The following is a 14,230-nucleotide window of genomic DNA, read 5'->3' on the forward strand; positions in this document are numbered from 1 at the left end:
AGTTAATTTTAACTCTTGTGTTTGCATTCTGCCAAACAGCCAACTTGCCAACTCTCTGGCCTGGAGGTATCATTTTGGCCAAATATACGTATATTTTCATATTTAACACATGCGCTCGGAACACTCGGAGCACGTGCGGTATTTACTTATTCTATAGGATTGCCTGAGAAACGATCTCAAGTGTGCCTGCAGAAAATAAGACATGCTTTACTACCACACAGTGTTGATGCATGGGCAGCATATTGCATGCTCTTCGTGACGCTAGCGCGTCATGGTTTACCCATTCTTTCTGGGAATGTAAAGAAGCGAGTGAAGGGCAGTCTGGCAGAATTCGCAATGTAGGGGAACCTCCGAATGCCGGTTGCTACAGCGATTTGCGTACTGGCACTGCTGGCGAAGTTCTTGCCTGCTACGCCTTACTTTGAAAACACTGTTTGAAAGCTTTAATGATCACCCTTTTCAGCCAGAACATCACTGCTTTATCTCATTGTTCATTAATAAATTCTTTATTTTACTAGAAAAAATGAGTGAATGGTCGCATCATGACGTGCTGATGCAGCGAGGAGCAGGCGACATGCTGCCCGCGTATCATCACTGTATTGCAGTGAAGATGTCTTATTTTTCGCAGGCATGGATTTCAGTTCATCACAATAACATTTTTGCAATTGCGGCTGCGAGGCTCGACGTTCCCCCCCTCACCTTTTTATTTTGTGACAAAACTGTGACTGTATTGCTGGAAAACACAACCCTTAGAGCCACAAACTAGCCAGTACAGCAAACGAGCCCTGATTATACTTCGAAAAATTTCAAGTTCTTTGCATCCCACTTTTTGTTTATTCTGTTAATTCGAAAACCCACTTAATTTGAAGATACACCACAATCCCTGTGACTTCGAATTGATGGGGTTTTACTGTATATTGGGGAGTCGCCACAATAAGAAAATTCGGATTGTAGACATCATCGTTACTAGTGCATTGTCGCTCAGGATGGTATGTGTGAATGTATCGCGCCGAACACTAGTGTTGATGTTGCAGGACACTAAATTATTCAATGAGTTTTCATACGCTGTTTGCCGTCGGAATTAAATAACTTCCACGCTACGAATGCTTAAATTTGGCCAAGACTTATGTATACCGAGCAATTGAATCAAGGACACTTCTTTATTTTGAAATTTAATGTCAGTGCCCCTTCAGTTTAAAAAGGGGCATTGTATTGGTATCCTGCTTAGCTGAATAATTTGTGGCATAATGGGCTAGGCTCACTAGCTTACTAAAGGCAACTTGTTTGACTTGTTTGGTCCAACCATCTAGTATTTAACCATCTCATGCACTGTCTATGCTGTTTTGTTTTTTTTTACCTTCTCCTTTGACTAGCCCTTCCGCCACGGTGGTATAGTGGCTTAGGTGCTCGGCTGCTGACCCGCAGGTCGTGAGATCAAATCCCTCTGGCGGTGGCTGTATTTTCGATGGAGTCGAAAATGCTGTAGGCTTGTGTGCTCAGATTTCGGTGCACGTTAAAAAACCCCAGATGATGGAAATTTTCGGAGCCCTCCACTATAGTGTCTCTCATAATCATATGGCGGTTTTGGGACATTAAACCACATGTCAATCAATCCTTTGACTAGCCAAAATTTGATTCATTGGACCAGAAGCCTGCATATGATCAAAATGAGTAAGAACCTTGCTTCGAAAAAACTGAGTGAGATTGGTCCAATGATTAGATTATGAAATTATGAAGTTTACACCAGCATCAAAGCCTAGAATTGACACATCATTTATATTTTTTTTTCTTAAGGCTGACAATTTGCACCCATTGTTACCCCAGAGAGACATTAGAGCCTTAACTGTAATTTAATTTCTTAGTCTTTCGTATCTGTTGAAAGTCCTCCCATTCATCCTTGCTAGTATACTATTCCTTGGTGAATTTTTTTGGTAGAGCTTTCATGATTCTCAAATCTGGATCCTAGAAAAACTTTTCATTTTGTTTTAGTATGAAACATTTTCTTGATCTGTTGTCACAGTTTCTCTTATTTGTTTGGAAGCCCAATCTTCTTTTTATTACCTTCAGCATGAGGGTTCTCAAATCATTTATATATTCTGTTGTTAATGCCTCAATACCATGAGCCAATCATCTTAGTTGCTCCCAATTTTGCTCTCACATCACTGTCTCCTAAATTAGTTTCTGAGTGCAAATTTTGTGTACAAATTAAATATTCAGGGAGCAAAAAGCTTTGTCTGGAAACTTGACACATCTTCAAACATACCCATGGTTTTTGGCCATGCAAGCCAGTCTTGCTGTAAAGCCTTGCATGTTTTATACGGGTCGAAATGTAGTGTAGTTAGTTACATCAAGATGCAGTCTACGTTATTCTGTATACGCACTCTTGCAAGCAAGCACACCACTCTTTAGCTTGCTTGTGCAATTGGCTAGATTGTGTCCAAGCTTGGGTGCCTGGAGAGTGCTCATCTGGAAACTATTCCCTAATAATTGCCTCTAAGTTTGTAAAGTTAAATTGGGCTACTAAATAACTATGTTTATACAAGTCAGTGTGCATTTAATTTTGAATTACTTAGTCATTTTTACATGGTAAATTTAAAGTTGAACGTAAAGTATTTGGAATTCACACTGTAGGAAAAGCTGACCTGTGCTGAACAGTTTGCATATTGAATAATGGTGCTTATTGATGATCCAAGATTAGGTTAACATGTGGTGCTTTTTTCAGGTGGAGGTTTTTGGGAGCTTTCGGACAGGCCTGTACCTTCCAACCAGGTAATCAAAGCATTTTTAGTGTGAGGAACCTGGCTTGTTTTTTTTTTTTTTAATATGCATAAGTAAATTTGTGCTAAGAGAATGTAGACATGTGCTCTGAATATTTTGTTGAAGGGTCCCCAGAACACACTTCACAAGCCATCATTTTTAATAATGCTAGTGTAGATTGTTGCAGGGATAAATGCAATAATGGTGACAATTTGGGCACAAAAAATAGTTATCCAGCCTGGAAGATTGGAAAAATGAAAGAAAAAGTATGTGCCTGCACACTTAACATGAATTTTAGATGGCCACCTGTCTCCACTTATCACTAATGTAGTCCCTCAGTACCAACGGTAAGAGTTTGAGTACCTTCATAACAAGAAATTGTGCAGTGGCACCCCAACAGAAAAAATGCAGCAACTACCGTATTATCTCGCATAATCCTCGCACTTTTTTTGACGCAAAACCGATGCAAAGTTGGGGGGTGCGAGAATGCGGAGAAAACTTTCCACGAAAACGTACAGAACGAAAAAGAAAACAATGTGGCCGCAAATCTGGATTCTCGCACCAGAAACTAACAGCAAGCTTTGAGAAGTACTATTTAAGGCTTAACTCAACAGTAAAAGCACAGGTTCAACACAAGGCAAGATTTATTTGAGACACAAAGTGCAAGCAAATAGTCGAGAATTGGAATACCATACACAAAGCTTGTGGGCGTAGCGGCAGCATATGTCGCTCAACAGGAGCCCTCAAAGAGCCCTCAGGAGCCCTCAAAGGACATCAGTATTGGGCTGATGGCTATTTAACAGAATCATCCGCAGTTTCCTTCTGAAGAAATAAAGTTTATCATCAATCTCAGTTTTAGGCACACGGCAGGCCCAACGCGTCTTGGTGGCTTTCAGCTGCCGTCACCAGTAGCGAACACAAAACTCGTAGACTCCGAAGGGCCTACCGGCGGTCCTGTTGCCGTTGCTTAGTGCATGATCTATCACTTTCAACTTGAAAGCAGCCGTGTAGCTTCATTATCATCCCATAACGTGACAAGATTACCGACACAACATACAAAACATGCTGCAACGCGCATTTGCCACTTTGGCTTTGCTTGGATTGGATTGAATCTCCGGGCAATAATAGTACGCTTAATGCTGAAGAGATCGGGCCAGATGGCGCGCGCTATAGTCATCAGTGCCTGGAACGAGCAGACATTATTGAGGCAGTTTTCGGGGTTGCGATAATTACTTGAGAAAAAAATGCATCTTATTTTTGTTGGGCGATGGGGGGGGGGGGGGGAAGGGGAGGTGAGAATTGTGGGAGGATTACGCGAGTAAATACGGTACAGTCTACTCACAGGCATGCTTGTGAGAATTGAAGCTTTAGCATTGATATACTAGCTTGTGCATTTAGAGCAATGCTCAAAGGCTGAGGTGAAAAAAGTGGCACTGTTGGCAGTGGTGTGGTGGTTCTCTCGCATTTTTAAGGTATTTTCATCTTTATGTTTAAATCTGATTTAAAGGGCCACTCACTAGACCCCATACCAAATTTTAGTTAGACCTTGAAACCTTGGAAGTCGTTGGGTGTCTGATGAGGAATATTCTGCCACAAAAATTTTTTGAATGTGTTCATTATGAGCTGAGAAAACTGTTTTATTGAAGCGGCGCAAAACGAGAATGAGAGGCGACCTCGACACCCTTTCCACTCCTCTGCATAGCCTTCGCAAGCCAAACCTCTTCCCTACCCTCTCCGGCATCCGACCGAGAGGTCACGTGCTCGTGACGTGATCGAACAAGCCCAACCCTCGTGCACTCAAGCGGCATTTTTTTTTTCTTTTTTGGAACAGCATTGTTTTGAGGTCTACTGCATGTTTCTGCGGGACGGTTTGGAAACGCTGGCTTAGACGCAGTAGAATAGGTGAGCACAATGAGTGCGCGAACGCGCAGGAGTGTTCGACGGCTGTCGTCTGCTCAATGCACTAACCGCTGGACACGAATGCATGCGAAACGCCGGCACATGAGCCCCGCAGCGTGTTGCAATTCACAGGGAAAAAAGGAAAAAAAAAAAAGATAGCTCACATTCTCTTATTTCGTCTCATTATTTATCTAAAGATTTATTAATCTCTTCAAGCAACAAATACATAATCGTGCATTGCGTGTTAAATAACTTTCGTCATGTCACATGCCACTGTTGGCAACGCCAGATCATAATCCTCTACGTAGAAGACCGTCATTGCTTTGCCGTGTACAAAGGGCCATTCATACGTGCACGTCATGCCCTCATTCTCTAGGCGCGCGCCCGCAAAAGGAAGGGGGAGCAGCGTTCATCTTGAAATCTGACCAATTTCTGCAGCACGTAGCGTTGCAAATTTTGGCAAACGTGATCGTGAACTCCTAACTTCGCATTGCGCTTGTGAGCTCAAAATTGTCAAACCTGGTGAGTGGCCCTTTAAACAATCTTATATGCAACTTGTACTGGAAAGTTGATAGCTTGAAAAGTGTTTGACTGCCCCTGTTTGGCTGCATTAATCAAGGATGTCATTTTCAGTGCTGTTTTTTGTGCTCTGAAATGCGGTGATATTTCCAAAACCATTGCAACCCGGTATACCTGCACTGTGCAATGGTCTGTAAATGCCACCATGAGTCGAGACTTTCAGTACATCTTGCAGATGTATGCAATGATTGGAAGCAACCATTGATGTCATTGAGGGTGTGAAAAGGAACTTTTTCTGTTACTATGCTTGAGTTTTTAAGAAAGGCTAGTGTAGTTACAGTGCACAAATTTATATAACATTCCTTCTGCATTAATCTGTGTTCAATATTACGCATGCTCCTGTACCGATAGAGGCTGTAAAAAATGTTGCGAGGGCTCTTTAGTAATACACAACTCATATCCAACAGTTGCTTTGTTGATGTGATGAAAATATGCATTGAAACTCAATTGAGCACTGTTTCTTACTGCTGGCCTGAACTTATGCTAGCTAAATATGCTAAAACACCCAGTAACAGAATTGCTGGCTGAGCTAATCTTTCTGTGAACTTCATGTCTATCAGTACGTTTGAGGGCTTCATCAGGGGAGTTTGTACATCTAGGTACATGTGCCTGTATAGAGCAGCTCTTTAGTGCTTCAGAATATTCTGACATTTAATTTTTTTTCTTTTAGTGACATCGATGTGGTGGTTCTTGGCAAGTGGGAAACATTGCCTATGTGGACACTAGAGAAGGCTTTGCTAAGTCATGGAATAGCTGAACCGCAGTCTATTAAGGTCCTGGACAAGGCCTCTGTAAGTTTTTTTTGTCTTAATCTCAAAAATGTGTTAGTTGTGTTTTGGGAGTGCTGTGTGGATAGTTGCTTTTCACGCTTGCTGCTAATTTTTTAACACTGTCAATATAATGTAGAATATTTCAACAAATGCAAGATATATTAGTGCACTAAGTGGCAATGGTAGTAGTCCTTGCCACTGCAGATGTATATAAGAGGAATGACACTAAGGTACCTAGTCTTATCCCAAGGAAACATGAGAGGAGTTTGTTTGTCTTTTGTGAAGTGGGCTCTGTGCATCAATAGTCGAAACAAGATTGATCTTAATTTTAAGCGTATATTGTAGAGTGTGTTGGTATTACCACAGGGTTCTTTAATACTTTTCTTTTGATCACTAACGTTTTGCCGAAGTTTCATATAGACATTAGACTACATCTGTAAAGTTTCGCAGGCATGTAGCTACACCTCTTGTAGCAGTGTTGTGTAGTACAAAGTTACTCCCTTGAGAATTAGCTATGCAACCAGGTGTAAGTAGCAAATTCCAAACAACTAAGCTAAATATTGCATGCATTTGTGCACTAACACTTCGAAAAAGAGCTGCAAATTTCTTACCGCTAGTCGGACACACCACCAAACCGCCATGAAGTGCTTTCTGAATGACTCGCGAAAACAAGGAGACTCACCAGCACTGTGTGCTACGGAGAAGCGCCTCAGTCAACTCTGCTGTTGCATCGAGAATTGCCATGAACATGAAGGACTGAACAATAATGCCATGACCATGAAGGACTGAACAATAATGTTCAGTTTTATAGATTTCTGTAGCTGTCACACGAAGGAGAACGATTACAGCGCTGAATACAAGCTGGTTGAGAATGTTTTCAGTAAGCGAATTACTTGTGTTATTTACAGCATGAGAAAGTGTGGTAATGTGGGCCTCCTGTTAATGTTTTGAGTAGCCTTGACAGAGAATCATGGTAACTGTGTGCTGCAGTGTGCTGCATGTAACAGTAAATGCTGACTTAGGGACACGCACGATAAACACCACGCACACAGTGCCTTCACTGAATTTGTGCATGTACTTTCTTTCTTGTCTCCTTGGAATGGCAAGCAGTTCGGCATGCAACGTTTGTGCCTCCGAGGAGACATTTGAGCACATTCTATACCACTGCCCAGCATACCAATCTGAACGATGTATTATGGAAGTCAAGTTCAGTCAGCTGGAGTAACGACCACTTACAGAAAAGAAGATCCTGGAACCTTGACTGTTTCATTTACGCGCACAGCCACGAAATCTCTCTTGTGCTTTTTAAGGACCACCAGACTTCACGAGCTCTTGTGAAAGAACTGCGTGAGACCGTACCATGTAGTCTTGAGCAGACTATTTATCCATCTCTTTCCTACTCTTCTTTCCTCTCCATTTCTTTCGTTTCTATTATTCCCTCTTTCTCCCACTCCAAGTGTAGGGTAGCCAACCGAGCGAAGCTTGGTTAACCTCCCTGCCTTTCCTCTCTCTCATCGCTTTGGCAGTATGTGCATACCCAGATTTAAGGCATTAACTCGCTATTGAACAAGTGTCGGAAATGCTTGCCTTGAACTCGTTGTCAGCGATGCTCGCTTGTACTTGTGAGTTGCAGCACACCGAAGTAACTAAACATCTTTGGCATCGTAGCTGCAGTTCACTTTGATAAGCTTCCTACTTGCTTGGATAGATGAAAAAAGCTTTTTAGGTTGTTAATTTTCAGGAAAACTCCCCTCGCCACCGACGAAAGAGGATTCTATTGTGGCTTATGCACACTCGCCTGCGGACAGTGATCTTTGCACTATCCAGTTATAGACAGGGTGGTGATGAGACAGCTGGTAGTGGTATTTTTCGCAGCACTGCCTGAGCAGAGTCCGATGCCTATAACATACGGGGACAAAAGCATTCATGAGAGATACTGTTGCAAGTAGGTGACCAATATGCTGTGTTTGGAAGAGCAGTCGTGCATAAGCTAGACCTAAAGTGCAAACCACTGGCACGCGTATGTACGCGCCTATGCGTCAAAAGCGTCTAGTCGCGCCTGTGGAGGAAAAGGGCGTGCAACCACTGGCACGCGTCAACCGCGTTGACGCCTACGCGTCAAAGTCTGATGCACGATGTTGCTTGATCTCTTGGCTTAGAACTGTCTAAGTTCAGCACAAAATCGCACATTCTTCACTGGAGCGGGTTTGTATGTTTTAGAGGATATGAGAACACGTTGAAAAATTGATAGTGCTTCACTCACCACAGTTTAGACTATTTTAGAGGTAATTGACATTCCAGTGCCCAAAGTAACTACAGCGGTGTGCACCAGAAATCAACATCGGTGCGTGCGCTGCTCCCGCGAATGAACATTCGCGCCTAGCATACTGTATGTCTATCATTGACGTGTGCAGGGTTCTCCTTAAAGATGGGGGGGAGGGGAGGGGGCAAAAGTTTGTCGCAGTGCCCCCTCCCCCTTCCTAATATGTCCATGCAGGGGCTGACTTAGCACCCCGTTCCTATTATGGTAATACATGGAGTTGACATTGAGCTCCCCCCCCCCCCCTCCTCTCTTCGGTGAATGAGGCGGCGGCTGCCCTCCTAATCAGGTTGACAAACCACTGGGTTTCTATACCTTCTCTACCAAATATATTAACAATATCGTAAATATGCTGGTACCTTCAGTATATTTACACTTCATATTTTATAACACTCAACTTAATAATCACGCCTGAAACTTCATGATCTGACAGATTTAAGTCGGTCATAAGACTACAATTGAGGCCAGAGTAGCAGGCTTTCGGCTGATGTGTGTGTTCAAAATATCCTCTAATGCAAGAAAGCACACCTAGTTCTTATTGATACAACAGATATTGGTCATAAGATAAGAACCAAATAGTGAGTAGAATGCCTTCGGGAATTTACATAGTCGAAATGTGCTCTAATGCAACTGTGCCTGACACTTCATAATGTGACAGATATTGGTCATAATATTGCAACTGAACCCTGTATGGAAGACTTCTGGACATTGTCTTTCGTCAAAGTATTCTATAAAACGACAAACGACACCCAACTGTTTATAAAGTCACAGATATCTGTCATAATATTGGAACTGAACCCTGTATGGAATACTTCTGGACGTTGTTTTTACTCAATGTATTCTCTAAAGCAACGAACCACACCCAACTGTTCATGAGGTCACAGATTTGGTCATAATATTGGAACTGAACCCTATATTGAATACTTCTGGACATTGTCTTTAGTCAAAGTATTCTCTAAAGTGACAAACCGCACCCAACTGCTCATGAAGTCACAGATATCGGTCGTAATATTGGAACTGAACCCTGTATAGCAGGCTTTTGAACGTTGCCTGCAGCCGAAATGTTCTCAAATGCAACAACCCACACCCTACTCTTTATGATGTGACGGATTTAGGTCATGAGGCTGTAATTGTGCCCTGTGCGGAGGGCTTTTGAATGATAAGCGTATTGGAAATATCCTCTATTGCAAGGAACCGCACCTGCTCCTAATGATACAAGAGATACTGGTCATAAGAATAGAACCAAGCACTACGTAGAATGCCTCTGGGCATTTTTGTAGTCAAAATATGCTCTAACGCAACTAACTGTACCTGAAACTTTCATGATAAGACAGATCTTGGTCATAGGTCTACAACTGAACCCTGTATTCACACCGGGTTCTTTTTGATACAACAGATATTGGTCATAAGATGGGAACCAAATACTAGGTAGAATGCCTTCGAGCATTTTCCATAGTCGAAATGTGCTCTAATGCAACTAACTGTACCTGACACTTCATTATGTGACGGATATTGGTCATAATATTGCAACTGAACCTTGCATGGAAGACTTCTGGACGTTGTCTTTAGTCAAATTATTCTCTAAAATGACAAGCCGCACCCAACTGTTCATAAAGTCACCGATATCCGTCATAATATTGGAACTGAACGTTGTATAGAATGCTTTTGAACGTTGTCTGCAGCCGAAATGTTCTCCAATGCAACAACCCACACCCTACTCTTCATGATGTGACGGATTTAGGTCATGGGGCTATAATTGTGCCCTGTGCGGAGGGCTTTTGAATGATAAGCATATTGGAAATATCCTCTAATGCAAGAAACTGCATCTGGCTCTTAATGATACAACAGATACTGGTCATAAGAATGGAACCAAGCACTATGTAGAATGCCTCTGGGCATTTTTTGTAGTCAAAATATGCTCTAATGCAACTAACTGTACTTTAAACATTCATGATAAGACAGATATTGGCCATAGGACTGCAACTGAACCCTGTATGGAAGACTTCTGGACGTTGTCTGTAGTTAAAGTATTCTCTAAAACGACAAACCGCACCTAGCTCTTCATGAAGGCACAGATATCGGTCATAATACTGGAACTGAACCCTTCATGGAAGGCAGCCAAAATGTTCTCCAATGCAATGAAACACACCCGCAACATCATGATGCAATAGATATTAGTGATCAGATTGGAACCGAGCTCAGCGTGGAACACTTCCAGATGGTATATTTATTTTCAAATATGGCAGCCCAATGTGAGGCTACTGCAGAAGTGGCGTACATATATACAAAATGAAATGATTTAAACAGTAATATCACAATAAGTGTGCCAACGTGAACAAATATTACCACCCTTCAGTGCACCCCAGTAAGAAATGAGAGAAATAGAACATTATTATAATACAAGTGCCTCCAAAAAGTCGGACACTCTGGTATGACGAACCAAAGCAAGTAGATCAATCAAGTGTTTGATAACTTTATTTTAACATGTTAGAGAGCACTACAAATGACTTCTAAGCTGGATGGTGACTGCAGATCAGTGCTGTGTTGAAGGCTTCAGCACTTAGCTAGTAGTTTAAATATCCTTTAACATCTACAAAATGCATCTGACACTTATTGATGAGACAGACATTGGTTTTGAGATTACAGCCAAGCACTGTGGCTTTCACATGTCATCAATTGTCAAAATACCCTATAATGCAATAAAGCATGCCCAAAATTTTTGATGGGAAAGATACCGATCATAGGATTGCACCAGAGCACCGTACAGAAGTTTTGGCAAGTTTTTTAACAGAGCTAAACTGGATATGCTTAAGTGCATGCATATATATAATCCAAGTTAATGCATATATTAAAAAAAAACTGAACATAAATGAAGCACTCTTTGGAAACACATACAAATATTCAATGTTCGAAACCATCGAATAATATCTTCAGCTCATTACAGTTTGGAGGAACCGATGAATACATGCACAGTTCTGAAAGGTCTCATAAGTCACATGAGGTACTTGTTGCATTTCTTCTATACAAAGTGCAGTACCATAATAGTGCATCTTCATTCATTCTGTGCATACATGTGGTAATCTTCTCTTCCTACTATCGTGTCATCGTGCAGCTCATTTCAAATCTAGTACTTCTTGCAAGGTTTTCAGTTACCGTATTTACTACCGCGCCCTCGATTGTAACGCGCACCCGATTTCCACGACCCATTTTTCTCGCTGGCCCGCTTGATCAGACCCCTTGAAAAAACGACTCCTTTCGGGAGCGTCTTCCATTTAAATATGAGGTACGGGGGAAGCTTGTGCCCATCTGACGTGTAACAGAGCATTGCCGTCACTGTAGTTTTACCGTGGACCGATGTCAGCACGCGAACTTGCTTCGTCCCCTTATTCTCGACGGTTGTGGTGCCAGGCATGTCTAAGTAAAGAGGCGTCTGATCGGCATTCCCGATTTGCCTAAGCAGGTAGCCGTTGTTGTGCCGCAAGTTTAGGACGAACCTCTGAAAACTGTGAAGCTTTTCATCGTACTCCTCCGCAAAACTTTTCGCATATGCCCGTTCCTCTTTCAAAAGCCTTTCCTCTTCATAAAGTTAGTTAGCCAGCACCTGCTCGCTTTAAACTGGCTCCGCATTAGACCTTTTTCTAAGACTAATTGCACAGCCCGCACTTAAAGCAGTTCTGTCGTCACGGGCCGCTGTGCCGCTCGCTGCTCAAGCACATACTCGCCGAGCAGCTCTTTAATTTGCGGAAACCGACCCTGCTGTGGTCCACTGAAGCCTTTGCGTGAAGCTTTGCTGTCGACAATCTTCTGCTTTTGTTTCGGCCAGTCCCGCGCGCACGTTTCGGGAACTCCGAACGACCGCGATGCGGCCCAATTTTCGTCTGTTTCTGCACACGCGATGACTTTCTTTTTAAAAGCAGCATCGTGGTGCACTCGAGTTTTTGGAGTCAACCCTTCCATGCCGTCGATGCTAATGCACTACAAGATGACAAACTCCTCAGCACACGTACGAAGCGCCACACATGGGAAACACATAGGCAGAAATGGCCGACACGCCATGCCGACACACATACGGGGCGGCCATTTTGGAAATGCCGATGGCAATAGAATGACCGTATTCATTTTTTTTTTTTCCGTACTCGATTCTAACATGCATGCGATATATGAACTCGCTTAACCGGAAAAAAAGGCGCACGTTAGATTCGAGTAATTACGGTATCTGTCCAGCTTTAAACAAAACGCGCGTTATATTATAGTAAACTGTAAAACGACGGAGAAGCGCCATTGTATGCCTATAGCTATGAGTATCGGAATGAACTAGAAATTAAGAATGCGTGTGTTAGAATGCCTCCAAACATGTGCTACTGAGCGTTGCGGAGAAGCAGAAGTGAAAAGTGAAATAGCAGGCAATACCAGCAGCGCTTGATCATGCAACTTTCTTTTTCGATCACCACAGCAACGCACGCTCGTGTTGCTGTCTTGTACATGAATGGAAATGAGACCGCTGACAGCTGAATGTGTCGGCCTTGGTGGTACCAGACACGAAGTCGCCTCACACTGCTATCAACCAGCGCACGCTTGTTATTAGCTTGGCAACGCACGAAAACAATTTGCACCGAAACCAACGTATGTTCCAGTGTCGTACAATCCGCGAATACACTTCTATAAGTACATACGTTTTCACATCAACGAAATGTGTTGGCTAGTGCGAGGTTCACTTTCTGCGATGATGAATACCGATGTTGAAAACAAACACAGTGCAGATAAAAAGTCCTCCGTATGAACTACGCGATGTTTCGGGTGTCGTATATGGTATCTATGTTGCGACGGAAACTACCGTGGAGTTTTTTCAGCCGATGTTCCTCGCATGTGCTGGTTCATACGAACTTGACGGTAGAGGCCTGCGCTGGATGCAGATGACACCGCTCTGAATTGCCTCCGCTGTAGGCGAGGGCTCATGCTCAAACCTTCGAACCTCAGAAGTCTGTTTACACTCGTTTTTAGCACAGAAAATCACAGATCAAAGCACAAGAGCATTGACATGCTCCCTTCGCTCGGCCGACGATCGCACTCGGGACCGGCGTAAGCATAGCCGGCCAGCATTCGCTGGATTTGTCGGCGTTACTCGAACTCTGCACGAAACCGCGCCACGCTGGTAGCACTCGCAGTCATTCGTCGTGTCGTTGCCGTTCTAGATTACGAAGCGGTCATTCAGGAACGTTTGGAGTAGTTTCCGTGCTTGCTTCCAGCACACGGCCGTGTCTTTGAAGCGGCGGCCATTAGGCGTAACGTTCCGGGGCATCGCGGCCCCTGGTTGGTTGGCGCCGCTGTACGCGTGGCAAAAATATCAAGCCCGGCTTGATCTCTCTCGCGCCTCCTCGCGTATGCCCCGCCGACGCCGAGAGGCGCATTTGACGCTTTTGACGTGTAGACGCGAGCATACGCGTGCCATTAGTTAGCACTTTAGATTCTCATCAGATGCTGGCAACAACGTGAGGTACAAAAAACAGAAAAACCTGCGGGACATCAGTTAAAATTATATTGATCATAAGTGGGGTTTCAGCCAGCCTGTAAGCCAGATATTCTACTACAATGCCATGCCTGTGTTTGAAACAGTTTTAGGAGAATGCCCTATGTAGTCATATTGTGCTAGGAGCACAACTGCCGTAATTTGGCGGGGCTGGAGCATAAGATTGCGCCAGGGTTCTCAGGATATTGTCACGATTGAGGAGTGGAAAGCTGCCAATATTACAAACAGCTGAACCATAACTCGTGCCACATGGCCTAATGCCACATGGCCACATGTAATGCCACATGGCCTAATGTCACATGACCACTGATGCACCTCATAAAAATAGAGGAAAAAAGTATAAGGAAAAAAATGGAGCAAATTCAAGGAAGGGTTCAA

General features: G+C 43.2%; 1 protein-coding gene across 3 annotated transcripts in view; it reads left to right on the forward strand.

Moving 5' to 3' along the window:
• The window catches only part of LOC119176348 (terminal nucleotidyltransferase 4B), a 91,455-nt gene that overhangs the window by 49,360 nt on the left and 27,865 nt on the right, over nt 1-14,230 (forward strand). For all 3 annotated transcript variants that reach the window (XM_075877468.1, XM_037427580.2, XM_037427581.2), the window contains exons 3-4: nt 2,723-2,769; nt 5,906-6,026. In XM_075877468.1, coding sequence (XP_075733583.1) covers nt 2,723-2,769; nt 5,906-6,026 — 168 coding nt within the window. The remainder of the gene's footprint in view (nt 1-2,722; nt 2,770-5,905; nt 6,027-14,230) is intronic.

This window comes from Rhipicephalus microplus, chromosome X (genome assembly GCF_043290135.1).
Source record: "Rhipicephalus microplus isolate Deutch F79 chromosome X, USDA_Rmic, whole genome shotgun sequence".
In the NCBI taxonomy this organism is placed as follows: domain Eukaryota; kingdom Metazoa; phylum Arthropoda; class Arachnida; order Ixodida; family Ixodidae; genus Rhipicephalus; species Rhipicephalus microplus.